Source organism: Lipomyces tetrasporus, assembly GCF_029532465.1.
Source record: "Lipomyces tetrasporus strain NRRL Y-64009 chromosome Unknown POJ06scaffold_14, whole genome shotgun sequence".
Classification (NCBI taxonomy): Eukaryota; Fungi; Ascomycota; class Lipomycetes; order Lipomycetales; family Lipomycetaceae; genus Lipomyces; species Lipomyces tetrasporus.
In genome coordinates, this window is record NW_026611609.1 from 45737 (window position 1) to 73449 (window position 27713).

Here is a 27713-nt window from a genome sequence, read left to right on the forward strand (position 1 = left end):
GCCTAATTTGACCGTATCCGCCATCCGCCATCCGCCATCGCGAGTTTGGCGGATTTACATCCGTCATCCGTCATTCGCCATTACAAGTTTGTCGGATCCTCATCCGCCGTCTTGTCGAATAAATCCGCCTTCCTATCCGCCTTGATCGGATAAATCTAAAATAATTACACTAGCCTAATTAGGTTAGAGGATTTCCTTTGATAATTTAGCGCCAAACGTTATTTGGAAATCAAAATTTCACCCGATTCGTTAATACGACTCTCTCACCTTAAGTAAATAATAAAATAGTCAGGATTACAAGACAATGTACTTGTCAGCAAACGCGTGCGGCATCGACGATCTGCATTCTGTAAGCGCGTCGACGAGAATGTGCAATGTTCTGCCTGAGAATTAATCCAGTCTTTTCAAATCTCGAATACAAACCTCGAAATCCATAGCTAACTCGTTCGGACATTGCGATAAAATATATCCTCGCGGAACTCTAAGCGTTTCGAGAATATACACTTCTCAGCTACATTACAGTGAACTTGGACCTGACCTTAAATACTCCACATCGATCTTTCCTAATTAGGAAATTATTCGCCTTATCCGCCAATTTGGGACCTGGCGGATATTTATTCGACATCCATATCCGCCAACTTAAAATGCGGCGGATATTTATTCGAGGCGGATAATTTGGCGGATAGAATCCGCCATATCCGCCCATCCGTCACAGCCCTATCAGAGGCCAATCCATAGTTACGATACGTCGAGTTCGCAGAGAACATTACGAGTCACAGAAGTGCAGAACCGACGGAATCACCACGTTTCCAGTTTTCGAGTACGCTTGACCTAGAAAACTTGGACCGACTAGCTGACATTCTGATACCGGAATTGTTGAAAATTGAGGGTGTCGTGATGCTAACCAATTGTTGAGGGTCATGTGGCCTCACGTCATGTTGGGTGTGTTGATTCATGTTGGTTAGTCATCGTTTTCGGTTCTCGGGTGCCAACAAACGCCTATATACGTCGTTGGAATGTATGCAATGCATGGGTACCATTTGGGCACAAAATAATCCTTTTGTGTAGTGGCGATTGGGAGGGTGTCTACACCTACCAGTTGTCCCTCTTATGGGAGAGCATTGAAACCATTCATTGTAATTCCGTACACAAGTCATTAGTTACACTTGCAAAGCAATTAGTGACCAAGTCTAAACTCCCAACCGGACATCACCATTTTCTGCGTAATCTAACGGTTGTGTACTTTGGACTCTTATAGTGATTGTGCCTTTAAGATAAAATTTTATCCCCGCATTACAAACTTTTCGGAAAGCCAAAATACGCCAAAAAAATGCCCCGGACCGACTGCTACTGTCAATAGCTTATCCATCAGGCTTGTGACGAACTGTCAAAAGGCCAACCTCAATTTCCCTTGCCAGCCTGTCGAGTCTATTGGTATCGCCCATGCCCGTGAACGACTTCCACAACGGCTTGCAGTGTGGCGATCCATTCCATCCATTGAAGTAAACGCTAAGGGGCAATTTCGCAATGAAATGGATCCACGGAGGGTATCAGTGGAGTGGATGGACAGTGGAATGGAGGAATGGATACATTCAAGCTCACTATCTAGTATCTACACCTCGATAACCTCGTTAGCCCGTGAAACCCACTCTCCTCCCTCCTGACCACCCGTCAACTCCTTCTATTCCTTCAGCGACCTCTCATGCGACTCTGGCATCCGTAGAAGGTGGTCGTTACTTTGAATAAGACTAGCCTTTTGCCAAGAGCGCAGAATCTGCACAATACCTATTGTATTGGCCACCAGACGATTGCGCGAAGGGTCTAATCCACCGCAAGAGGAGAACAATCTCTCGACGTCTGCGTTCATGGGTGGAACGGAGAGAACGTCAAGGGCCATTCGAGCTAACCGGGGATAAAGGCTTCGTTTCTCGTGCCAATATGATAACGGATCAACAACATCCTGGTCCGAGTCCAGGTGCAAACGTTGCCACTCCTCGTACTCGTCTATTGTAGGGTACACATGTTGAGAAAGCAGTGGTGTAAATTTCATATGGAAGACCTTCCGCCGTTTGACATCTAACGGCAAGCTGTGTACAGAAGAGATGCTAAGATGCCTGTATTCTGAATCCCATAATTCCTGAACGAGTTTCTTTGCTTTATCAATCCGCGAAGTTTCGCTGGCCCACCAATTCTCGAAGTATGGCCATCGATACGCAGGATGAAGGGCAACAGCAGCATAATAAACAGACGTCTCATCTAACTTTAAGGTAACTGAAGGCGCATTTTCATTCGTCTCGCTGTCGGATTTGTATGTTTCTGCCATATTGATGCCTTACAGTAAGAGTGTTTACTCGTATAGATACAAGAATTACTACGTAGACGCGTGCTGGAGCAGAATATCTCGTCCATTTCTTCCAGCGTCCGTAGCTTCGTCTCGGGCACAGCAACAAGACATTAATGAATGCGGCTAGATTGAAAACCCCAAACAGGAAGAATATACCCCATTTCAAGGACCGAAGGAGTGGCGGGACCGCGAAGCCCAGTGCGAAGTTGGTGACCCAATTGGTCGCCGTCGCGAGTACGACGGATTTTGCAGGTATATGGAGCGGAGCGACTTCGGGAGGGTATATCCAACTTATGGGGGCCCAGCCACCGCGAAGGTGGCAACGGCGAGGTAGGACACGGCCAAAATCGTCCGGCAGACGGCGGGATTTTCATTGATTATCCATGTATACGGCTCATTCGCAACCGGATTGGGTTCGCCATACTGCAACAGCAAGCCGCCTATGATGAAGAACCAAATGCTCATAAAGACTGCACCAACCAGTAGGCTGGGCCTGCGGCCCCACTGGTCCGTCCAAATGAGACATGGAATCGTCATTACCATGTTGATTATGTACTGGATGGATGACGCGAGCGTCGTGTTGGCGATGCCGGCCGACTTTAGGACATCCGCGAGAAAAGCTCTCGGTATGAGTTTGAATTTTCCTCGCGCTCGGTGCTGATTTGATCTTCAATCTCCTTGTACTCTGCAAGGACAAGCGGATCATTGATGTCGCCAATTCCTGTCCGCAAGTATGCGAGCACTTGCAACGCCTCGTCCCATCTATCGACGCTCGCGAGCCACCGGGCGAGCGAGGTAACCAGAACAAGCCGATAATCAGGAAAATTGCCAGAATGGCTTGTATTGCCCATGGTATGCGAAATGCAGCCTCGGAATCGATAAACGAGCAGCCGTACTGGATAAAGTACTGAATCATGATGCCCGCGGTAATAGCGAGAGTTTGAAAAACAATGATGCGACCGCGGATTTTGTGCGGTGCGATTTCAGACTGGTAGATCGGCACGAGTGACGAAGTCAACCCGATGCAGACACCGGATACAATGCGTCCAGCTATTAGCATCGCCACGCCATTCGATGCGGACTGTGTGGCAGCGCCAATGCACCACAACTAGCACCGCATTGGATGGCAATCTTGCGCGAAAACCTATCCGATTCAGTTTAATTTCGTGGTCGTGCGGGAACGAATTGACATCATGATACTCACTTGTCACCTACAAAACTAGAAGACAAGGCGCCAACAAGTGACCCCGCAGCCATGCCACTTGTTATACCGCCCTGCCGTGTCCCCAGTGGATCGCCGAAGAAATTTCTGTATTGATCTGTGCCTACAACACCCGATATTGACGAGATATCGAATCCGAACAGCACGCCAGCGAGCACCACGAATGTTGATATCGTGTAGACGATTAATAGTCGTACCATTCGCCCCAATTCCCGTTGATACGTCATGCAATTTATGTGACCTGGCATCTATTACTTTCTGGTGTTGACATGGCAAAGTGCCTAATTTCCATTTGCGAGTTCTCACTTCCCCCAGGTCTTCTGGCCAGCGTCAATCCGGTCAGCCACGTGCCGCTCACCTAACCAGCAGACATTAGATTTTATCTCGTTAGAACCAAAATCTTTGATTGATCCACCAGGCACAGCAATCTACTGTAGGGCTGCTCCGAATATTCGCATTTGCGAATATTATTCGGCGAATAATTATTCGCGCCATTTTGCGTTGCGAATAACGAATAACGAATATTATTCGCAGGATGTCCGCGCAACGAATAAAATTGCGAATATTATTCGCCGAATATTCGTTATTCGCATATTTATTCGCAACCCCTGAAACCTTAAAGTGCTCATAGTTCATTACGGTTCCAACACAAGAAGAAGCAAAGGCATTAAGGCACAAAACAACAAGCAAATGAAAGGCGGAGGCATAAACTGCAAAACGAAAGATGCAAACCACGAAACGCAGGACTGACGCACTGTAATATGTACCTGGTAAAAGCAACCTCTCACTAGGCCACAGAGCAAGAAAAGTGCGCAGCTCGCTATCAATTTACTCCTTACATCACATTGAGCTGGAAGGCTGTAAGGGGCCATATTGACTCTTGAAACTGTGAATTAAATTTATTAGGGGGCATCCCCTGAGCACGTGATTAGGTGCGAATATTCGGCGAATAACGAATAAAAATTACTAATATTATTCGCACTGCTCAGGATTTGCGAATAAAATTGCGAATATTATTCGCAGCGGTTGGGACTTGCGAATAACGAATACGAATAATGCCGATTACTGCGAATATTCGTATTCGGAGCAGCCCTAATCGCAGGTATGCGAGACAGGAAGGTGTCGACATTGTCGATACTTTGGCCGAATCCATGAAGAATAGCAGATAGCTGATCAAGACCTGATTCACCGCCGATTATAATGGCGGATCTTCCTTAATTTATACAACATCTAGATCCGCTATCTCCTATCTTATGATTATGTCCTTCGTCCTATCTTATGTCCTATCATATATCCTATATCCATACCATATATCCTACTTATATTCTCTGTATGCCAAAATACGTGTAGATATAGTGTCGCCAACTGAAAATCCTATCTCATCCATATTGTATAGGGTTACGAGTTCGAACTTCTTTCTTGGAATCGTAGCTGAAGCCTGTCAAACCAGGCTGTTATCCTGTCTGAGGTTGCTTCCTTATGTCGTGCAGACTCTAATTGCATGAATAGGTTCCTTTCAAGTTTGGATATCGATTTAGGAATCGGTAGAGCCATTCATGGCCTATAGGAGTAGAATCAGTAGGTTAGTTATTTCAAGACGACACGACTTGAACGCGTCGAGTACGAATCTCTATTTCTTACAACAACGCCGGTGTTTCGGGGTGCCCTGTCGCTGTAAGTCGTGTAATCCATCGTAGCAATGTCTTTTCGTCCGCCTTCGAGAGGCTCTGATAGGATTCCTTAGACTGAGAACGCGATTTAGCTCCAGGCATTCGATCGATGAGAGTTGTTAGTCACTTCAAAGTAGTGGGCAGCTCTATTAGATGAAAATTCATTCTTTTCTAAGGTCTGAATAGCCTTTTGGATCTTGTGTTTAAATTTTTTAGAAGTTCGATTATAACATTAAATTGTTTGATTGACCGTCAATTTTAGCAGAGAAAGTACTATAAGTAGGAAGAATATTTTGCGTACATATTGGAGTCAGACCCTGAACCCCAGAAATAATATCTTGGACCTCAGATCATTTGTATCTAACACTCACGGAGTCTCATCAACGCGATATACTAGCTTCTCTCCGCTGACTTTATTCTCCCGCAAAAGTTGCAATCCATCCAACACGCCTTTCAACCCATCCTTACCGATTTTTGGCTTAGGGACCTTGATATTGCCTGCGAAGAACAGTGGCTCCACGACTTCCACCCAATTCTTCGCAAATTCAAAGCGCTCAGGAACAGCCGGAATAGTCTCAGGGCCAAATTGGAATGGCTCTCCGAAAACTGTGTATGCGAGCGTCATGATCGTTTCAACGTCATCACGAGGCGCCTTAACATCTTGCAAACATGCGTACTTGCCTCCAGTAGGTGAGAGGACATCAGCACAGAATTTTGCGCTTGATTCCAGGGAGATGGTGTCCCAAGCCAACTTGAGGCTATCATTGGTGTACTTGCGGATCTTCGCAACGGATTCAGGATCCTTGTAGTCAAATGCAGCGACAGCACCAAGGCTCTTTACCATGTCGAAATTGTGAGGCGAGCATGTGGTGATGGGGTCATAACCAGACAACTTGGCGAGTTGAATCCCGAGGGAACCAGTGGTAGAAGAACCTCCATAGATTAGAATTGGAATTTTCTCTTTAGAGGGCTCAGAAGGGAACGGAAGCTGCAACCCTTCGTAGAGCCCTTGACCAGCCGTGATGACTCCAACGCCGAAAGTAGCAGCATCTTCAAATCTAAGTTGGTCGGGAATATGTATCTGCAGGTCACCTTTAACGACTATATATTCTGCGAATGTTCCGTCCTCATGCTGCACGGTATTGGAGCCGTGCGAAAAACCACAGACTCTATCGCCTACTTTGAAAGCCCTCGTGACGGCCGTGCCAACTGCTTTGACAATGCCTGCATAGTCACAACCAACAAGAGCACCAGGAGAACCTAGGAAATCGATCTCTTTCCAATCGGTGGGGTTCAAAGCGACGGCTACAGTCTGAACAAGAAGGTAGTCATCACGGAGAGAAGGAAGGGGACGGTCGTTAACGAGTTTTGCTTTATTCGCATCTTGAATAACAATAGCCTTCTGCGTATGGCTCGACATTATGCTGACGCTCGCGAAGTACGATTTATTCGATAGATTGTCAATTGAAAGGACTAGTAGGCTGATTTGTGTTACTTAATACATCGTGAAATTTGATCACGATACCAGATTAGGGTCTCCACTCCCAAAAGTTGGGGCTCCGATTTAGTGCACTAAGCTTATGGGGTAACCCCGCATGGAGACACCTCATCACGAAGCTTGCGCTAAACTTTCGTGTCAGCACTAAGCGAATCGACAAGCATTGCCCGCTGCTGCTGCATACACGGCTGACCATTTCCAATGCAAACAAAGCAAAAGCATACTTAAATTCCAACAAGTGGACAGCCTTCATACCTCCATGAGCGCCAAGTCCAATAATACCAAGAATGCCTTTTTCGGCGCAACGTGAGGCTGCGTGAATGCAAGTCTTATCCGTTTTCTGCTGGCCCGGACAGCCTCAAAATTGACGTCTCAGCTTCTTGCGTTGATCATCATAGTTTGAGGCGACACGACTAATGTGTTTGAGCACGTTAGCTTGTCTCAATCATCATATGCGGTGTGGGCGGACGAGCAGCTCTCCAGAAATCTTTTCGCAGACCCGTCACCGTCAACAATGCCAACCTATGTTTCTTATTTACCGAAGCACTCTTGGACGCGCTCAGGGCGATATACACGCCATGTGATCCAGGTCGTGGCCCAACAGTATGAATACAATACTGCATGTAAATACAACGCATGCTGGTGCCTTCGAATTACACACGTGTCCGGCCGGAAAGTACCGCGAGATTAAATCTTAAGCCTGAAAGTCTAAATTGGGTGGGTGCGGCTGACCACAGTATTGGATTTGCACCTGCCGCATGGCGCCGTGCTTGTTTTAGTGTTTGGCTGAGCACTACCTGGCCTAGCCATGCCTGCATTACATCGTGCCAATCTCGCACTGTTGTCGGCAGCTTATTCCATGTATTTTGTTCATCGGCTTCCAATGCACGAAGCAATTCTATCACTTAATCTACCGGAAACATGCTGACCTATAGGGCACTCCTGCGGACTGGCGATATTGACATGAACTAGACAAGTGCTCTAAGAAATGTTAGTGTAATTTGTGGTATCTGTGAGGCATTGAAAGACTCAAATAGGGAGGTACAGCCTAATCTGTAAGTTGATGCCTAGAATTGCGTGAGATGCGATGGAATCGTGCAGTAATATAATATTTTGGCGTCCAAGCGTTACATTCCTTGCAATCACTGCTATTGAATGCGTACTCAGCCGAGTGTTGTGCGCCCCACAACATTGTCACCAAGCTACCCATCATACACCGGCTACGCCCGGGTTAGGGTTCGAGGAAAGTCTGAGCAACTTGAAAACCCAGATTCTGCGTATCTGGACTTCCTTTGTCCTTATGCCCCGAACATTCATATACTTTAATGCAAAATATATCTGCTTTAATTCTGTAGTCGGCTGTTCCCGCTGGCATCCTCATCTGCCGTTTGCACAATAGTGGGCTTGCACACACATGCGGAACACGCTGGCGTGCTCGGACGGACCAGGCGCCCCACAATTTGTGTGACGGTGCACGATCCTGATAACGCTCGGTTAGTGAATTTGGAGAATCATGGGGCTTAAACTAACCATTCCTCTTTAGGACTAGCGCGCTTTTTCGTACCCAATATTTGGCAACAATCGTATCACCACACCGCCGCGTCGGAGTTACCTAAAACTTCATTAAAGCCGACAGGCGTGCATATATCTCCGAGTAAACTGCGCGTTCAATGTGAAGACGCGTTTGGTCTTATCTTGAACCACAGCGACACTAATCATTGATCCAGTAGCAGCTGTCTTGTCTACACCCGCAGTCAAAGAGCCCCCTATTTTGTATGTCGACATGGTATTGCGCACAGTCAGGATTGCGTTGTGCTTCAGCACTGAGCAGACAAGTCCATAAACTTGGTTGTTACACAAAAGACTGGGTGGCGTTGGTACGATTGTCGGGAAATGGGTACGAATGTTGTACACTACGCTAGCCCCAAAGAGGAATGGTTTGCTTAAGCCCCATGATTCTCCAAATTCATGATTCTCCACATAATTAATTGTTCATGGCGGCGCAATCACTTCCCAACCGCCCGAGCCCGTGCCAGCGCCTTGCTATCACCGAGTTCTAACGCTGTTGCGGCCCTATATCCATCACGGTCTTCACGCCTGCGGCACACGCGCACCACCTTCGCACTTTCTGACTGCAATCTCAGTGCTCACCACCGATAGCCCGGCTCGCCCGCACGGGAGTCGTCGTGAACCTGCGATAGGGCCAAAATGATGTTATGACGCTAATGGATAACACTGGAATGCTCGCGTGCGTTATCGTGCCTGAGCCGTCCCGCCATTTATTTATACGGACTTGTTATCTTGTCCACTGTCTGATTACTTTGCTCTGTTGTTCTTTCCGTTCACATATAAGCTGTTTTGGGTCAGTGATTGAAAACACAGGCTGAGAATATGTCGGATCAGAGTTTATACGAGGAAGAGGCATTACGGCGGAGAGTGCACGATACGAACGATGACGCTGAAGAGTCGCTGAAACCAACGACTTCCCTTCTCGGCGACACAAAGGAACATTACGGGTCGTTAACGGAAGATTTGGTGCGGAATAATGACAGTGATTTTGATCATAAGGCGGAGATTGAAAAATCGATGTCGGAGGGAAAGTGAGTATTTGCTGGTGGATGCGCTGCAGCCGGACGTTCGTTAACAAGTGCCTTTAGGCCTGCGTGGGACCCAGAAGAGGAAGAAGTCATTCGAAGAAAGTTGGATTATCGCCTGATGACTTGGGTGTGTGCCATGTTCTTCTCACTTCAGCTTGTGCGAAACAACATTCAGAATGCAATTTCAGCCGATTTTCTAATCGATGCTAGTATTGTGCCCCATGTCTTGCTTTCAGCTTTACGTCTGAGATTAGACTAACGACTGTTAGATATACCACAAAATACGTACAACCTTGGGCAGACAATATTCCTGGTGTTCTTTATTATCTGTGAAATCCCGTCACAAACTTTAGTTCGGCGATTTGGAGCTGAGATCTGGCTGCCGATTGTCATGACGCTTTGGGCCATCATTTCTATGTTCCAAATTTTCATCAAAGAATCCTTGTTCTTCCTATTCACGAGAGCTATCATCGGCGCTTGCGGAGGCGGATTTGTTCCTGGCATGACGTTCTACCTGACTTCGTTCTATAAAGCCAACGAACTGTCAATGCGGTTATCTTGGATTTGGGCTACGCAGGCTGTCACTAGTGTTATAAGTGCACTATTGGCTTCCGGATTTATTCAGATGGGAGGGTCACTCCGAGGATGGCAATGGCTCTTTCTGCTAGAGGGCGCCCTAACTGCCGTAATCGGTATTTTATCATTCTTCATGTTGCCATCGCTTCGCCACAAAGTTGTCTCGCGCGTGTTTACGGCTCGGGAGGCGGCAATACTCAGAGTTCGAGTTGTTCAAGATGATCCTTCCAAACGCAATCAACAGGAGCGTGTCAAGCTTGGAAGCGGCAGTTTGCTTAAGAGTCTAACGGCTGTGATCGACACGTTGACCGACAGATATTTGTTCCCGATTTTCATCCTCGGGTTCGTTGGTTTTGTACCATCCCAGACTGCGAGCAACTATCTCACTATCACACTCCGCCAACTAGGTTTCACAGAGACCGTTACGAACTTGCTTACGATTCCATACGCGCTTATAAATGTATGCATGACGATTGGGTTTTCCAAGTTGTCCGATAAATTTGGTGTCAGATGGATATTCTGTCTCGTTTCTGCAATCTGGGTATTCACGCCGCAGTTGCTACTCGAAATCATTCCGGACGAGTCATCCCGCTGGCTTCGATTCGCCCTCATCACGATAATTCTCGGATATCCCTTTTACCACCCGATCCTGTTCTCCTGGATTTCGGCAAACGCGAACAACCCAGACCGCCGCTCACTCGCCTTCGTAGTCTACAGCATCTCTGTCCAGTTTGGGAATATTCTCGCCGCCAATGTGTACCGCGAAAGCGATGCGCCTTATTACCACCGCGGCAACGGCGTTTTGATCGGCTTGAATGTGTTGTCTATGGTTATTATTTTGGCAATTAGACAGTATTATGTAGTCGAGAATCGCAGGAGGGACAAGCTCTGGGAACAGCTGGGCCAGGACGAGAGGGACGAGTATGTCAAGTCATCCAACGGTTTGGGCAATCGGCAGCTGTTTTTTAAGTTGAAGCTGTAGTCGCTTTTGTTCCAGTGAAGAGATTTTGCCTTACATTATTTTTGGATTTCTTAAAGTGTGGGGGTCGTGGGTTTGGCATTAGGGGTTTATATGTGATTAGCGGATTTCTGCTGTTATTTTTTTCACGTTGGGTTGCATAGAGATTTTGCATATAGATATTTGCATCTTCGTCTTGTAAGTTTTCAGTGAATCTCATGATTGCATATCCACTGTTTCGTCACGTCTACGGCAGGCTTATATACGAGACTGATGTTGTATGCAGAGCACAAGCTCGATAAGCTGTATGGATGAGGCATTACGTAGGTGTGTCTCCGACTCCAGGCCCGACCAACAAGCAGTTTTTGTATTCATCTGTATGCACTTTAATTGCTTCATGACTGGGATGCGAAAACGCCGGATATTATCTTTCCTACGGAGTGCTGATCACCGGAACAAGGTTTAAGAGGACGATTTGAGTTTCTCTGGATGGAATAGGTACAGAATATCCTAATCGGTATAGTAATAAACCCTGCCGGGAGGAAGATTGCGTTGCGTCTTACCAGGCCACAACGACAGACCAATCTCGCGCTTTATGACAGCAGGATCCAATATGTGACTGTTGTTTGCCATGGATATGCACAAGTAAGAGAATAACGCTAGTACTTATATTCAGGAGTGACCCATAAAACCCACCTTACTGGACTTTTTCTCATCAAATCAAACGTCGAATGGTGAAGAATTCGTACGGTTTCGTAACGCCCATTAATACGTCCCGCACATCGTCTGCTGTGGATCATATTCTATATTTCCACCTTGGACGGGAAGATGATACATACTTGGGTTGTCGCTGACAGTTTTCAAAGCCATTTTTAATTTGCTCATCTAGCTTGGATATATCTACCATCTAAGGCAGGGTATAACCATCATCAATAACAATATTCGCGCCAGTCATGTAGCAGCAAGCGTCGCTTGCAAGGAAAACGTAAGCCTGGGCTCAAAGTGTTAGATTGTGATTTCAGTCCATTTAGATATAAATGATGTACATACACCTTTCAACTCTGCTGCATCGCAGATTCGCCTCCCTGGAATCAGGGACAGCCAGTGACTCATCAACTCCTTCGGTTGGTTTGTAAGCACTATTTTTCGTTCACTTAGCGATCATTCTTTATCCACAGTGTTATAAATGTGCCGGGAAAACTTACTTTCTGTCAACATATAACCAGGTGAGATGCAATTCACTCGGGCAAAGTCCATCCATTCCACCGCTAGACATTTTGCCAGGTGCACTGCGGCGGCCTTGGAGGCATTGTATGCGGCCTGTGTCTGGGGAATGTTGACCAAGATTGCGCTTGCGGACGCCGTGATAATGAGATTTCCTTTGCCTTGATTCTTGAATATCTTTCCGGCCGCCTGCGCCGTCCACATAACTCCGTCCAGGTTCACACTGTTGTTCCTTTGCCAGCTCTCCTCAGTGTACTCGAGACTGGGCACGTTGGCACAAACACCAGCATTCGCCACCACGATATCCAGGCGACCGTGGCCAAACTCCTCCGCAATCTGGTTGATCGTTGCAGCAATGGTGTTACGAGACGCTACATCAGACTGAAATGCTTTCACTCGCACCCTAGTATCTGCTGCAATCTTAGCGGCCGTTTCATTGGCATCTGCGCTTGAGGCGTAGATCAAAGCCACATCAGCACCGGCTTCTGCTAGACCTCGTACTATTTCCACACCGATACCTCGAGCGCCACCCGTCACGGCGGCAATTTTGCCCTTTAGTGAAAATTGAGAGAGCACAGGTGCATTCACATTTGGGGGCTGATAAAGGGGCATTGTGGGAGGTTGTGAGCGCTTAGCAGGAGAGGGTATACAGAGGTGCTGAAATAGTTGTAGGTGTTGCAATTTTTCCGTGCCCTTACGAATATGAGCTCAAGAAGGTGAGGTAGACATTATATATGACCGGTGAGGGGCCAGAGATTCATCATTATCATGCCTTCACGGGAACGATGCTGCGCAAAGGAAAGAAGATCTCAACATACTTGCGGGGAGAGGGAGGGGAGGGGTTAGGGAGATAAAACCCAACTGGGGCAAATAGCCGACAGCAAGCAGAATGACCATTTAAGGGGATTCATGCGACAGAAAAATTTGAATAGGCATATGTCGAATATACCGCTCAATCCCAAATGGCGGACGTTAAAATAAGCGCCAATATATCCGTTATCCGCCATCCGACGTCGCTAATCTACCGACCAAATAGTGGGCCGGGTAACACAATCTCACCAACAACCGGCTTAATGTTGAAATACAACTATCACTGGTGACACCTGAAACTCTCTCTGAACCCTGGTTAAGGAGGGTTATACTAGTTAGTGGTTGGGTTGAAATGCACGCCCTACAAATATTTCCGTTTCGACAACGTGGATTTGGACAAAGGGATGCTGCATACGGAGAACAAGGAAAGTCTCCCGGCGAGATGAGGAGGAACACTTATGTGATAATAGAGGGATGTGTAGGAATCACTTGGATATTAGAGCGATGTTGTTGAGAGACGAGAAAGTTAATGGACGAATATGGTCAGGTGAAAATAGCGTTGGCGGAGAGAGAGTGGGCTAATATTGGGGATTATTAAATGTCGAGAATGAGATTCTTTAGAAGATTTTGAGGAGTGAAGATGATTTAGATGAAGCGAAGAAAGCAAACACTTTAATTGAAGGGTCGGGTATTAAGGTTTTGGTCCCAGGTGACTATGAAAGAATAACATTGAAAGAATAATAATGACTAAAAATATCCTTCACGTCATCTCCACAAATAACTAGTTATTGCATAGCTTGAAGATTACGTAATCCTCCGTCTTTAATACCAAAGTGGCTATGAACAAAATTAATCGACCTGGTTACGCGATCTCTTCCTAATTGCTCGACTAAACGGTTTGAAACCTGGTTGGTGAATGTCGAACTAATTGATTCAATTGCAATTGGAAAGAATGCGGGTTTCTGCGTTAATGGCTTTAATACCTACGGGTTGAGATTGCCGCTTGGCGCTAGCCGCTAAACTCTTGAATTCGTCCGGCCATGACGCGACGGCCTGTTACCAAACTATAGTTAGTACGTGGTTACATTGGGGTTTGCAGACAAAGAGCTTCGACGACCCAGAATAATCTGTTCGCACTCGTGATTCGGCAGCGAACTTTCGAATAGACCTTAACCCATCTCAAATTCCAGCAATTGTCGATTGGTCAGACAAATTTGGAAGCGGCAATCTAAACCATCTAGCCATCGATCGACACGACTATTGTTGTTTGATGATCGCTGGGATGGAGGACAAAATCGTTGAGGCGCTATCTAAAACATCCATGTTCCAATTGTACTTAGTGTCCATTGCGGCACACTACGCAGATACTTGCAGGGAGAGGGCGTAGGGAGACTAACTACCGAAATAGCTGTACTGCTGAAATCGCTCTCTGGGAATAACTCTGACTAGGGCTGTTGCCGTTTTGCCGATATTGACGATACGATATCGGCCTTCATAGATGCCTCCGAACACCGAGCAAGTCTCTCCCCGTACTAAACCACCTTCCACTGCAATTTCGGAAGCTTGATTGATAAGTAATCCATAGCCGCAGCGGCCATCTGCGGGTACTCATCTTGATGATGAGTATCACCACACCCTCAATATTCAACGGCTCTAAGTATCAGAATTTTATTCCGGTAGAGAGTGCGAACCACGGCCTTTGCGCATCCATGGCTCAATGCTGGATGACTCGTGGCCTATGTGCATAGGTGGCATGCCGCAGCACGGCAAGTCTGTCTGATCAGTCAGCTTGTGAAACTCAGGGGTTCTCCGCCGGCTCAGCTCGCATTCCCATAACTTCAGCATGCGAGCTTCTTGGCAGGACCGATGGCCGACGCACTCCGGCTCCTGCAGACAACGACCGCGGCATAACGCAGTTGACTACGGATCTGTCGGCCACTGAGGGTTCTGGGTATGATTGGTAACAATATGTCACGATTGCGTAAGGTTATCACCATTGGAACGAGTTCTGTACGAGTCACAAAGGTCCTTTGGCGTGAATCCTTACAGTTCCCAGCAGTCGGGCCGTTTTCACAAGGCATGACTAGATTGGGATTGCGCTGGAAGGACGCTTCTGGGAGAGGTGATGCCCAAGGAACAAGCTAGAAGACAAGATATTTCCCTTGGCCTGACAGGGACAGGGTCTTTTTTATGACAAATTATCACACGTAAATTAAACCTTGAACCCCAAAAGGGTCCCAATCGATAAAAGCCAGATCTTACCCGGTCGGCAGCACGGGGAAGGATTTTCGGTGCCTCTACGCTTGCAAAAACTTAACCTTATTCCGGAGTACCGCAAAGATTTCCGAAAGCGATAACACAAATAAGAACATGGAGTTGCTATCGCTCAAGTGAATATCGGCGTAGGTCCGGAAACGAGAAATTTTAGTCAATCAAGGCTATCGCCGGGCTTAGGGCTGTTGGCGGTACGATATCGGCAAGGTTTGGGCAAATCTGCAATCGGCGTCGTCGAACTTAAGGTCTTCCGATAATTATCGTCTATAGTATCGGCTATAGTATCGGCAGGAGTTAGAAACTCGACGATACGATTATCGTTGCTGATAATTAAGTGTCTAATAGTTTTGATACCCTCAGCACAAATTTTTTTTTAGCGCGACATCTGTAGTACTATGATCCCAAATGCTAACTCAACAATTAACACATTGTCATCTTGCCACAATGCCTCCCTTTGAGAGGATGACAACTTGCTGTAAGCGCTTCGACTACAGAAGCCTCAACGATGGCAGTGATGACGAAGCAGAGTCGAGGATAGTGTCTAGGACGCTGCAAAGGCTGCAGCCACGAGGTCAGACTAGTCGCCCTATCTTCGATATTGACATGATATTCCGGTGGTCAGTGTTAATGGCGCAAATGATCCAAAATGGCTTTGTAATTGGTGGCGTACTCATCAAGATGAGTACCCGCAGATGGCTGGTGGGAGGGATTGCTTAGCAATCCCAGCTTCCGAAGTTGCAGTGGAAAGGTTGTTTAGTGCGGGGAGAGACTTGCTCGGTGTTCGGAGGCACTCCATGAAGGCCAACACCATGCGAATGTTGATGCTCATGGGAGACATGTACGATAAATGAGTATTGTATGAATACGCAGGCACAATACAATTGTGTATAGACATCCAGGTGTAATGAGAAAATGTTACATAATTATTCTGCCGATTTGCCGATGTCGTCACGTTTCTGCCCATATCGTATCGGCAGACCAGGAGCTCGACGATAAATATCGTCAACGGCAATCGTCAGAGGGTCAGGGTATTGTATCGTCGACGATATCGTGTCGTCAATATCGGCAGTATCGGCAAAACAGAGTGGATCCAGACCACGGCCCAAGAACGCGACCAGGATGATATTGCAGCTTTGGACAATCAAGTGGCGTGGGTATAGAGTACTCCACCTTACATGCTCACAATAGAATTTGTCGCTTAGCACACGTCGCAGTCGATTTCCAATTAAAAACGCATCATTTCACTTGGTAGCAAGTAATCACAAAACCATGTAAGCGGTGGCCGCTCTTGTAATTTGAACTTTTTGTCTCTCCAGAGATCCGTTGACGCGGACTTACTCACGATTACGGGCAAACACTGCGGCCCCTGGTGCCAACCCAGGGTAGCTTGATTGATAATACTCGCGTGTGGAGGAGAGTAATTTAGTGATAATAGAAATGTTTGATGAAACGCGTCGTTCTGCAACTTCACATATAAGATGATTAGGACGCGATCAGAGTAAATGTCTAGACTGATGATTACTCGGCAATTAAATTTTCTGAGATTGCTTAAGGCAGCGTGACATGCCCTCTTAATTCCACACATCGAGGAGTAAAATGCGTTTAATGGTCAGTTAGAATTAAGGTATTCAATGGTGAGGGGTCGCAAACTCGCAAAATGTTTCCGAGCGACATACCACACGCCACAACAGCATCTGTCTATTCCAGAGGCAGTTGATAATCATAACCAGGATACCCCTTCGAAATTCTGTGGGAGACAGCATGGCCTGACCTCCTGATTTCACATATTGGGGACTAAAATGCGTTTCCCTAGTCAGTTAGATATTAAGGGATTCAAGGCTGTGAGTGGTCGCAAACTCGCAAAATGTTCGTGGTGGCGTCACCCCTGCACGCCCAAATAACCCTTAACCCTGGCTCTGTAACACACTAGCCAGAACAGCGTTTTCCTATAAGCCGGTTAAGATATATGCAATTTCATAATCAGGCCATGCCTTCGAAATTCTGGGGGAGACGGCATGACATGACCTCAAGTCCGAGGCGTATGACTTGTGGGAGGATTATTAACAAAGTTGGTTTCGGAATACGACTGAGCTCACTCCTGAAAATGGATGGTGAAAAATGGATGGAAGAATCAATTTTCGTTTACCGCCACCCAGAGACTATAAGAGCAGCCGCATTTACTTCTTCAGTTCGAATTCGATTTGAGGCGAACATCATAAATGGCACCTACGATGAAGCCGATTATCGTCATCATCGGTGCGACTGGTGCACAAGGCGGTAGCGTACTTCTCGCTCTGCAAGCAACCGGACAGTTCTCTCTGCGGGCGGTCACGCGCAACCTTCAGGGCGAAGCAGCTCAAGCTCTAGCCAGATCTGGCATCGAAGTCGTCGAGGGCGACGCGACTGACGCGCAGTCGATGGAACGTGCCTTTGCCGGGGCATGGGGCGCTTTCCTTGTCACGAGCTTCTGGGATCCAGCGGCAGGGTTAGCGCACGACACTGATCTCGTCCAAGGAAAGATTATGGTCGACGCAGCAGTGGCCGCCGGTGTGAATTTTGTCGTCTGGTCTTCGCTCCACGACATCGAGGCGATCAGCGGAGGCAAGCTCGAGGTCCCACACAATACCTTCAAGAACAAAGTCGAGCAATACATCAAGTCGGTTTGTCTTGACGCGGCTTTTGTATACGCCGGCTTCTATGCAACCAATTGGATAAATATCCCCCTCGCTGGACCCCAACGTGAAAAAGACGGATCGATCGTCATCCATACTCCTATTCGCGCCGACGTTGCGTTGCCCGTCATTGACCTAGACGCCGATTTTGGCAAGTTTGTCGCACCGGCCTTCCTCGACCCGGCAAAATTTCATTACAAGAAGGTCCTGACCGCTGCCGAGTACGTCACGGTCGGACAGATGGCTGCTGCGTACACGGACCTTACCGGCGAGAACATTGTAATCGTCCCCATCCCAATCGAAGATCAACCTAAGACGGGGCTTCGGGCGACGTCAAGGGAGGCGGGGCTTCGCGCGACGTCAATCCTCTTTAACCAGTACGGGTACTACGCCGGAGAGTCCCTCGAACCGACTCGTCTGCTTTATGGAGACAACCTTAACTTGAACTCGTTCAAGGACTGGGTTCGCAAGACAGGATTTAAGGTTCCGGCTGCTCAGTAGTCAAGAATGACACGGAAGTCAGAGGCAAAAGGTGCGGGTCGTACGAGAAATGTCGTGAACCCAGGTCATGTATATGAAAAGACGCGTTCGTCTAAGTTTTGTGTCACATTCAAATGTAACCCATATTTTGAAGTGACTCATTTTATAGAAGCGGAGAAAAGGAATTCTAAGTCCAGGACCAGCCCTCACCCAGTAGCTAAGTCCAGTCCCATTACACAGCTCCTCCTTTATCATTACCAAGTGTTCTTCGAATATTTGCCGTAAATCTTGCTAACTATCGAAATTGAACGCCAGCGCGGATGTGGAGTTACAAGCTCAACCGATGACCGTTTCAACAGGAGGAGTCGTTCGTTCCGGGACCTGTAATGGAGCAAGCCGGGCTGCGGTGGTGTTTCCAGGTCGAGCCAGCCTGGGCAGCGTCTTGAAAGTTTGGCGTAGACATGTTTCGCGTGCGGCCATGCGGCACAATTTAACTTCGGCCGCAAGGTAGCTCAGTCCTGGGAAGCTTGGAACCGAGTCGCGCGAAAGGGGCTTATACTACAGCCTCTGTGGGGGCGAACTGAGACTTGATGGAGAGCTAGAACAGCTTATTGGTTGCCGTGTCTCCGTCCGCCTCTCGCTGCCATACTCTGTGGACAACATGTCTGCTATGCTAAGGACTGCGACGTCTAAGTTTCTCGGATGATCGGTTCGAGAACCCTAGTTTGGATGTCACCGCTTGTTAGGGAAACTTCTGCGTTACCAATCGTCAACCACTTTGCTTTTGACGTCAATGCACTCTTTGGAAACTTCTCCGCGACCACAACCTTAATTTGGGAAGCTGGCCCATGCGGCTCACTACTATGGCAATTAGCCCTTCGCTCCTTGGTTCCGCCCCTGAACTGCAGGTACTATACATAGGGTTCACGACTTGGACAATTTGTGTGTAACTTTGGATGGTATGACTGTGTGGAAAAAGTTACCCCCGTCTCCACTTCCAGCCACCAACTGCGGGGACATGTAGCGACGCTCTGTATGACGCGATTAGAAAATTTTATCCGGCAAGTGCAAGCATTTTACATCTTTGTTTCTTGCTTTGATATTTTCCAATATCTCAAATGAGTAGTTATTGCGGTGAGGAGCATGTTCATCATCCTCGAGACCGTTGCTTGCGGCAACGATCACCAGGCACATGGGAGCAAGGCGCCCGCGACCGCAACCCCTTCCGACGGACAAGTTCAAAATGGAGACAAAGGTCACTAGTAGATTCAGTTTTTGGTCGTGGATTGCAGCTATCTACATTGTCGAAAGCCTCTCGGTGATGGTAATGAGAAAGAATTATACGAGCATGCCCTTGAGTTTCTGAAGGGTAACGAGCCGGAACGAAGACTTGACGTGCATCTCTCGTACAGCGGTTTCAAGTCGTAGAAGAGAAAGCCCGCAAGCTCTATGGCGAGGATAGGTGGTACATGGCCAAGAAGTATAACTGCTTACGGCATGGCTAACTGGTGCCAGGTATCCACGTGTTGAGTACTCCTGCGAAGATTCTATTGTAACAATATATACCGTCCAATCAGCGTTGCATGCAGAGGCAACAAATGTTCTGCAGCGGTGGACCATTCTGAGGGAAACGCAGCACCTGCTAATCATGACAAGCAGGAGCTCTGCAAAAGACTTCGACCCGCTGACGGCAGGACGTATAACTCCTCCTTAGACATCCACTTCCGGTGGTCGACGAAAGTGCCCGACGGGGGCCTCCTATACCGGAACGAGGACGCCCGCACCGTGTCTGTCATCATCGAGGTCGGTGTCTGGGAGTCTTACGAACAATTAAGAAAAGACGTCTTGCTGTGGATGACAGAGTTTCATTGCCGCACTGGCATTCTCTTTTCCTTAAAAGAACAGCCAAAATTTAAACCTCCCAGTCGAAGGACTCTTGATGAATACATTTGAGAATGCAATGAGAGAGGCACGGCACCATCGACCATTTGGACCAGGGTCAATCAGCACAAATGGTTTGGAACACTGCGTGAGGCATTCATTGAGATATTTAAACGAGATTCGAATACGACCGAAATCCATAACGGAATATATGTAAGTGCAACATCACTTCAGTAAGGGTAGCACTACTAATCGGTAATAGAACGTGGTCGAACATGGGCACATGGCGTTAGCAGGAGATAATGTTAATTTGGGTCTCACTATTGAAGATATCTTTCCATTTAGTGACGAAGATATTGAAGACATAAGATCAGTTCGGATCTATTTGTCGACTAGTACCCTGCAAGAGTTCTTGGAAGAGGGGGCTTTCGAGACAGCGCAAGAGAGATTTAAATGCAAGATGAGACAACGGTTGACCAAAATTCGTAATAAGGCACGTGCAATCTCAAAGAAGAAGAAAGTGCTTGAAATATTTTCACTATAATGTAGAGCTGGATGTACCATGCGTACCAAAAAATGCGAAGAGAAAGTTCAATCTCATAGTAACAATAGAGAGCCTAGACGGCTTGGACCGGAATCCGAGTAGACGTGAACGCCTTAAAGACTCGCCCCTCTCTACTATATCTTGACTACAAGCTCCAACTTCATCCACGCGATGTCTTCATCATACACCTGCCTCACCACTGGAGCCTCCCCTTGCCCGGGATATGCCCTTGCATTGACCGCTATATGGTCAAGCCACAAGGTACTTTCAAACACTCCTCTACAACCAATCATTTTGGACTCTTTGGAGCCTGACAATTGCCTAAATCTCTCGTTGAAATGCATGACAAACATGACCAGGGCTGCAGCGGATGCGGATATCCGCCAAAATTTTCCATATCCGCATCCGCCATCCGCCTTTTTGAAGGTGGGAGATATGTATCCGCTTTTGGATCCGCCTTTTGAAAGTATGGCGGATACTCATCCGCCAGATATCCGCCAAATCCGCCAATCCGCCAATCCGCCTGCAGCCCTAAACATGACGTAGTACAATTACCGGACTTATTGTACCTGGTTTCCAGATCTACAGCTTATATTCGCCCTCAGCTCTCAAGCGTCAGCAGACCCCCGCAACACCAGTTTTAGGCAGTCCAATTAGACATCCAAGAAGCTCGTCTGATCTAGGGCTGTTGCGAATGCGAATATTCGCAGATATCAGCAATATTCGTTATTCGTATTCGCAATTCACAGACAGTGCGAATACCAATTTTATTTGCAAGATTAAAGTATGCGAATACGAATAATTATTCGTTATTCGCAATTTATCACGTGACAAAGCTAAAAATAGGCTATAAAGTTGCCTAAGTAGGTAATAGGTACAGAGCTTCCAGCTGGATCAAACAACTTCCTTCCGCAGGGGCCTCCTAGCCTTCTGTTAGGAATTTTCCCAGCTTCCGCAGTCTCAGTTGAGAGATTATTCAATGCGGGGAGGGACGTACTTGGGGTACGGAGATACTCCATGAAGGCAGAAACGATGCGGATTCTAATGCTACTAGATGATGTATATAAGCAGTAGTTGACTGCCCGACTATCATATACGGAGCTGGCGTACATAAGATTAAGTGCTAGTAAAATCTTGTATATAATGTGCATATTCGCAATCCAAATTTGCTGCGAATAATATTCGCAGGGTTTATTCGCAACCCAAAATTTTGCAAATAGTTATTCGCAGCGAATATCGTAACAGCCCTAGCCTGATCGCAAAGGATCAAAAAAATTGTACGTTCCGATCGTAAAATCTGCTCAAAAACATGTGAATCTGATTAACAGGATATTAGAGTGGAATTATGCCGCAAATATTAAACGCCGGTCGTTCCTGTCTGCGGTGCAGAAGAGGCATGGAAATATAGCTTGAGGTGCTGTGTCTGGGCCCACTCATGGGAGACACAACTGCCCTCGGCCCCAGTGTCCAGACCTATTTGTATCTCACGGACATTTGCTGTGTATAAAGCCCTTCGTTTGTAAATGTGTACCGATTCGCATATGGGGTTCGTCCTCCGGGCCAAGGGCTTGAAGTTATGTGAGCAAGTGGAAGTTAATAATGAAGGGGTTTGTGGATCTTCTTGATCATCCGGTCCCAAGGGAATTAAACAAGTACATCACTTAGCATTAAGAACTACTGATGTCACCCTGTAACGATGGCGCGGGTCAGTAAATGCTGACCCGCTTTGAAGTGCAAAGGCGAGGGCAAAGGTGAAGTAACATTGTATTACTAGTGGGATGATTTTAGGCTTATTGTTGGACGTAAGTTTTTTTCTCGGGGGTTACGGTGGTGATCTACTCGACCGTCGTCGATAAGTTTGGGTTCCACAATGCAAGCATTGTCGCAAACTACATGTTAGCCAGTACGCCCCCCTTGTGCATGAAGTGACGTCATAGCTCTTAAAGCCTGACCCTAAGCCTGACTCAAATACCCCAGTTGAGAAGACATGGCCGAGCTCACCGCAACAACTCCATTACCACGAGATGGATTCCTCTGATTCCGAATACAGCTTCGCGTCTGGTGCGCTCACGCCAACGTCCTCGGATGACGGTGTTGTTCTTCGCGGTGGACACCCACCCTGGCGCGGCCATGGGGACCACCTCGTAGGCATCGTCGACATGGGAAGGTAGGCTTCATCACCCTAGCAGAAGCACGCGCTGATTTTTCAAAGTAATGGCATCCGCTTCTCCATCTCTGACCTATCTTCGCCGTTGGCCCGGATTCTGCCAACCGTGCTGGTGTACCGCTCAGGCTTGTCGCTGTACGACGTGCAGTTTGATCCCGACACCGGCGAGAAGATCCCGATCCCCAAGAGCACCATTGATGCCGTGTGCTCGCTACTCGGGCGGTTTCTCGTAATCTGTGGCGACTTTGGCGTCGCAAAGGACCATGTGCACATCGTGGCAACCGAGGCCACGCGTGCCGCCAAAAACTCGTCGGAACTGCTGACCGCCATCAAGCAGGAGACGGACCTCGATGTCGAGCTTCTCCAGAAGGAGGACGAGGGTCACATTGGCGCACTGGGCGTCGCCAGTGGATTCCTCGAGATGGACGGCCTGGTCATGGACCTCGGCGGCGGCAGCACCCAGATCACCTGGATCATCAGCCATGAGGGCAACGTCCGGATCAGCGGTCGTGGCAGCTTCAGCTTCCCGTACGGCGCCGCTGCCTTGACGAAGAAGCTCGACGACCTCAAGAAGGGCAAGAGCAAAGACGACGCGAACTACGCCGTGGAAGCGTTCCGAAAAGAAATGGTCGCCAACTTCAGAGACGCCTACGCCCGCCTAGAGGTCCCGGACGACCTGGTCGAGAAGGCTGAGCGCGAGGGCGGCTTTCGCATCTACCTTTCCGGGGGCGGCTTTCGGGGCTGGGGTTATCTGCTCCTTCATCTGAACCAGTCTCACGGCAACCACTATCCCATCTCCATCATCAACGGGTACACCGTGGGCAAAGACCAGTTCCAGAACACCGAGAAACTCAAGGAGGTCGCCAAAGCCGCCAAGGACGTCTTCAGGGTATCTGATCGGCGCCGCGCTCAAGTGCCGGCCGTGGCCTTCTTAGTCAACGTTGTCGCCGAGGCTATCCCTCACGGCATCAGGGAGGCGCATTTCTGCCAGGGCGGCGTCAGAGAGGGCTACCTCTACAGGCAGCTCCCCGTCTTGGTCCGCCGGCACGCGCCACTCGAAGTGGCCACCCGACAGTACGCCCCGGGCTCCAGACGACAACTGCAGCGGCTTCTCGAGAGCGCCATCCCAAAGCCGTCGGAACAGCGATTCCCTCCGGAATTTGGCGACCATGTCATCGACGCGTTCACCAACGTCATGTACTTCCACATGTTCATGTCCAAGGAGACCGCCTCCACCGCCGCCATCTACTCCACCAGCGCCGGCATCATGTCCTCCACGCACGGCGTCTCGCACCAGGACCGTGCCCGTCTCGCCCTCATGCTCCAGGCTAGGTACCGCGGAGAGCTGCCACCTCGCGAGCTCGAGTTCCGCGACGCCCTCCGTAGCATCCTCTCTCCGGAAGATGTCTGGTGGGCACAGTACCTCGGCCGCGTCGGCTACCTCATCACCTGCCTGTACCCCGCCGGGAAAGTTTCCGAAGCCATGCCGAAAATCCTCTTCTCGGCCGAGTGGTCCCAGAGCCTCGGCAAGAAACAGGACAAGCAAGGTTTGGTGCTCACCATCTCGCTGCAAAAGGTCCATGACGACCCGGCCAGGTTCAAAGAGGCCCTCAAGGATTGCGTCAAGGTCGTGGAAAAGGCAGGCAAGAAGAAGAACTGGGTGGTACAAGGGGCCTGGGGGATGAAGGTCAAGGTCAAAGTCGTGGAAGAGGGCATTCTGGGTGGAGACTGATGCGCAAGAGATATGGAGGGCAAGCCCCCTAACCCGGTGCTGCGTTTGCGGGGATCTGCAACACTTGTGATATGTAATTACAGGTTTTGTTTTTTGGACTCGGCAGTCTCCACCGTCCTGTGAGCCGTGCATTACCCGAATACTTTCAAGAACTCTCACCAGCAGAGACGATATTTTCCGAGCTCGGGTCCGTGAGAGAGATGGGAAGTTCGTGATAACTGGAGTTGTCAACACTGGGGCTTACATGAATGATTGGATGGATTTTGAGGCTGCGCACATCTTCCCAGTCTCCAGCGAAGAATATTTCGTGCAGAGAGGATTTTCTCGGCGCATCACGAATATAATGGGCGAGTGCGACACGGGGCTCAGCTCATGTCAGAATGGACTGCTTATGCTGTCCAATATCCATCAGAAATTTGATGGTTTTGCTTTCTCCGTCAACCCAGATGATGGCTATAAGATAACCTGTTTCGATGAAGATCCTTTCAGGATAGACGGGAGGATACTTGACCCTATATGTCGAGATCCCAGCGGTGACGAAGGTGCAAGTGATGAACTCTTACGGTGGCACTTTCGTCAAGCGGTGTTGGCCAATATGAGGGGAGCGGGAGAACCATTATATGAGATGGATTTCCCACCCAGAACTGATATGATCGGCGAGATACTCGGCGGGCCAAATGCATCCAAACGGATGGAGGCTGAGCTCTTCTCAAGATTAGTCGGGTTGTGAAGCTTGATTCAAAATATAGGGAATTGAGGCTCCGCAGAAAGCGTACAACGGTAAAGGCGGAAGCAATATCAGTTTCAAATTTGGTATGGTGTCCACGGTTATAACTTTTTGGCAAATGGAGTAATTATTTATGGATTGTTAATTCATTAGAAGAAAGTATTGCTGCTGGATTACAGTGGGGATGGATTACAGGATCGTGGAGGCACTGTCCAAGGAATTCATGGCAAAATCATAGGAACTTGCGGAGGTACAACAGATCACTTCGTGAACACCGAGCAGAAGCCCGGCTGCGATGACATCGTGGTGCGCAGGCTGAGGGGAGCACGAGGATCAGCGGTCTATATGTATTTCTATATACAGTGCAATAAGCTGTAATTGATGGTCACGGTGGGAATTGACGAGAGAAACTAGCCGACTACGACGGCACGGGCGGCATAACTGAGTGCGGGAACAGACGATCTAATATACGAAGGCAGGTTCACATGGAGTGAGGAAATATCGCGCTCTCAAATCCAGTTACAGATGAAGGCGAGAAGGTGTCCAAGAACAGAGTGGATTTGTGATGAATCAGTTCGATGGCTGTGGCAGAGTCCGACTATTGGACGCTCCACATGAACATTCTGCCTGGTCGTTCCCGTTGATTATCCAGGACCGGTTGAGGATCAAGGGCATATGGCTTGATGTTAGTAAAAGGGCACTTAAACAACTTTGGAGCTCAACCTGATACCATAGTGGTCAAGATGGTTCAAGCATCAAGCAAGGTTCTCTTCTCTCTTCGACCGGCAAATCTGCTTGGGTTCTGTGTATATCAATCCTCCTTCAATAGCGCCGTTAAGCCCGGCATTGAATCGACGATTCTATTGTCTTATTACTGATTGATTGAATCGACGATTCTATTGTCTTATTACTGATTGCCTTTGGCTATATACAGTCTGCTTCACACGATGTTAAACGGTAATACGAACGAGCTCAGAATATTCACCACAAATAAAACTCGCATGGAGCTTGACGTCCTTTGCTACTGTACAAGTTCACCCGCAACGTGCAACCTGTAGAACATTATTCACTGCAAGCTATTCGAGGCGCGGAGTTTAGACTACGTCCCAGCTGTTGCCAAGACATCGAGACCTCTATTCTCGAATGCGGGTGAGAGAAGAGAGCCACTGAGAATGTTAATGCTAGTTCTTATTGTGCAAGCACGTGAAGGCTACCTACTATGGAACTGTGACGCCCGAACCGGCCGACTGCTCTTGTTTTTTTGGCTTGCTTTTTCTATTACGGAATGGGCCCCAACAAGAAACAGGAGACAGACAACAGAACCCGAAAGAAACCCGACGGGACTCAGAAGGCAAAAGACTCTGCCGGTGGGCGGGGGCCGGTTGACGCGCCAAAGGACATGACGCTAGCTATCAAGCCGGGTTCGGTAATGCAAGTGCATTTTGAATATATAAACCATTCTCAAGAATACTCGACTGCTTAGGCTGATTGTGAGGACATTATTCTTATGGCTACTGAACAGCATGCCGGATGGTCCGTTAATGCTCAGACGAGAACTTGTGCGCGATTCAATAAGTTAGGTTTTAATGATTTTACCAGTCAATTACCCGGTCTCCTACCGCCACAACTACGTCAATAGAGTAGAAACAAAGAACTGAGGTTTAGCCCTAACCCATTCCGAAACCGCATGGCAGACATTGGATTGGTACACGAAGTGTTCCTTGTTCCTAATAGCCCTAGAGGAACCGGCATATGAGCAACTCGTGTCAAGGAGGCTGGTGCGCTGGCACTACTTCTATAAACCAGAAGACGCAGATGATCACAATTTGACGAATTTCAGAGTACAAATGTCTTCCTCGGCTTATCTATATCAAAAGTGACTCAGCATGCATATGACCAATTGCGGGATCCCAGTGAAGTATGATATTGCTGGGCGAAAGAACTTTGACACTGATGATTTTACGCCGCTACGTGGCCCACCTCTAAGACTCTCGTCAGATGCTCGGTCCACATGAAGACGAAAATATTCCGAAGCATAGTCGCAACTGGGAAACAAGAAAATTGTTTCGGGAACGGAAGCGGCGCCGATCGACAGACGGATCGACAAACTCAAAGCCGCACTGAGTCAGAGCACCTGACAATTAACAACATTCGAACACCAGATGGCCAAATATGAGAAGATTGTCCTAGAGGTTGTGAATACCCGGAATCTCTACAAAAGTGAGAACAACCGGAAGAAGGTATGAGATGCCAGCACATATTCGATTTCTTTGTTTACTCTCTTCAGTGCCGCAAGTTTTAGATTTAGTATCGTGAAGCTGATTCTCAATTGAGACA

The 27713-nt window shown here is 48.0% G+C and overlaps 8 protein-coding genes across 8 annotated transcripts; 5 read left to right on the plus strand and 3 right to left on the minus strand.

The window, feature by feature from the left end:
- Positions 1-2943: 2943 nt before the first annotated feature.
- Positions 2944-3766, minus strand: POJ06DRAFT_284037 (general substrate transporter; the record flags this gene model as incomplete). Its single annotated transcript, XM_056190147.1, has 3 exons — positions 2944-3086; positions 3128-3452; positions 3560-3766. The coding sequence occupies 3 exons, from the start codon at positions 3764-3766 to the stop codon at positions 2944-2946; spliced, it is 675 nt and encodes a 224-aa protein (XP_056039999.1).
- A 1837-nt stretch (positions 3767-5603) lies between these two features.
- Positions 5604-6656, minus strand: POJ06DRAFT_287320 (chaperonin 10-like protein; the record flags this gene model as incomplete). Its single annotated transcript, XM_056190257.1, has 1 exon — positions 5604-6656. One exon carries the CDS (start codon positions 6654-6656, stop codon positions 5604-5606), a length of 1053 nt encoding a protein of 350 aa, XP_056040000.1.
- Positions 6657-9125: 2469 nt separating this feature from the next.
- POJ06DRAFT_229177 (major facilitator superfamily domain-containing protein) lies at positions 9126-11031 on the plus strand (the record flags this gene model as incomplete). The annotated part of the gene is made up of 3 exons (XM_056185775.1): positions 9126-9334; positions 9392-9540; positions 9601-11031. The coding sequence occupies 3 exons, from the start codon at positions 9126-9128 to the stop codon at positions 10887-10889; spliced, it is 1647 nt and encodes a 548-aa protein (XP_056040001.1). The 3' UTR covers positions 10890-11031.
- Positions 11032-11601: 570 nt separating this feature from the next.
- On the minus strand, positions 11602-12858 carry POJ06DRAFT_216504 (putative short chain dehydrogenase reductase family). Its single transcript, XM_056185538.1, has 3 exons — positions 12071-12858; positions 11916-12004; positions 11602-11856 (listed from the first exon to the last, which is right to left on the minus strand). Exons 1-3 carry the CDS (start codon positions 12699-12701, stop codon positions 11773-11775), a joined length of 804 nt encoding a protein of 267 aa, XP_056040002.1. The 5' UTR covers positions 12702-12858; the 3' UTR covers positions 11602-11772.
- A 311-nt stretch (positions 12859-13169) lies between these two features.
- POJ06DRAFT_263838 (uncharacterized protein) lies at positions 13170-13624 on the plus strand. Its single transcript, XM_056188936.1, has one exon. It carries the CDS (start codon positions 13252-13254, stop codon positions 13411-13413), a length of 162 nt encoding a protein of 53 aa, XP_056040003.1. The 5' UTR covers positions 13170-13251; the 3' UTR covers positions 13414-13624.
- A 3522-nt stretch (positions 13625-17146) lies between these two features.
- Positions 17147-18502, plus strand: POJ06DRAFT_263844 (hscarg protein). The gene has a single exon (XM_056188937.1). It carries the CDS (start codon positions 17393-17395, stop codon positions 18344-18346), a length of 954 nt encoding a protein of 317 aa, XP_056040004.1. The 5' UTR covers positions 17147-17392; the 3' UTR covers positions 18347-18502.
- Positions 18503-20160: 1658 nt separating this feature from the next.
- POJ06DRAFT_263846 (uncharacterized protein) lies at positions 20161-20786 on the plus strand. The gene is made up of 2 exons (XM_056188938.1): positions 20161-20419; positions 20469-20786. Exon 2 carries the CDS (start codon positions 20490-20492, stop codon positions 20748-20750), a length of 261 nt encoding a protein of 86 aa, XP_056040005.1. The 5' UTR covers positions 20161-20419; positions 20469-20489; the 3' UTR covers positions 20751-20786.
- A 1660-nt stretch (positions 20787-22446) lies between these two features.
- Positions 22447-25695, plus strand: POJ06DRAFT_287328 (Ppx/GppA phosphatase family-domain-containing protein; the record flags this gene model as incomplete). The annotated part of the gene is made up of 6 exons (XM_056190258.1): positions 22447-22455; positions 22483-22501; positions 22539-22552; positions 22688-22917; positions 22963-24638; positions 24733-25695. 6 exons carry the CDS (start codon positions 22447-22449, stop codon positions 25377-25379), a joined length of 2595 nt encoding a protein of 864 aa, XP_056040006.1. The 3' UTR covers positions 25380-25695.
- Between the last annotated feature and the right edge of the window lie 2018 nt (positions 25696-27713).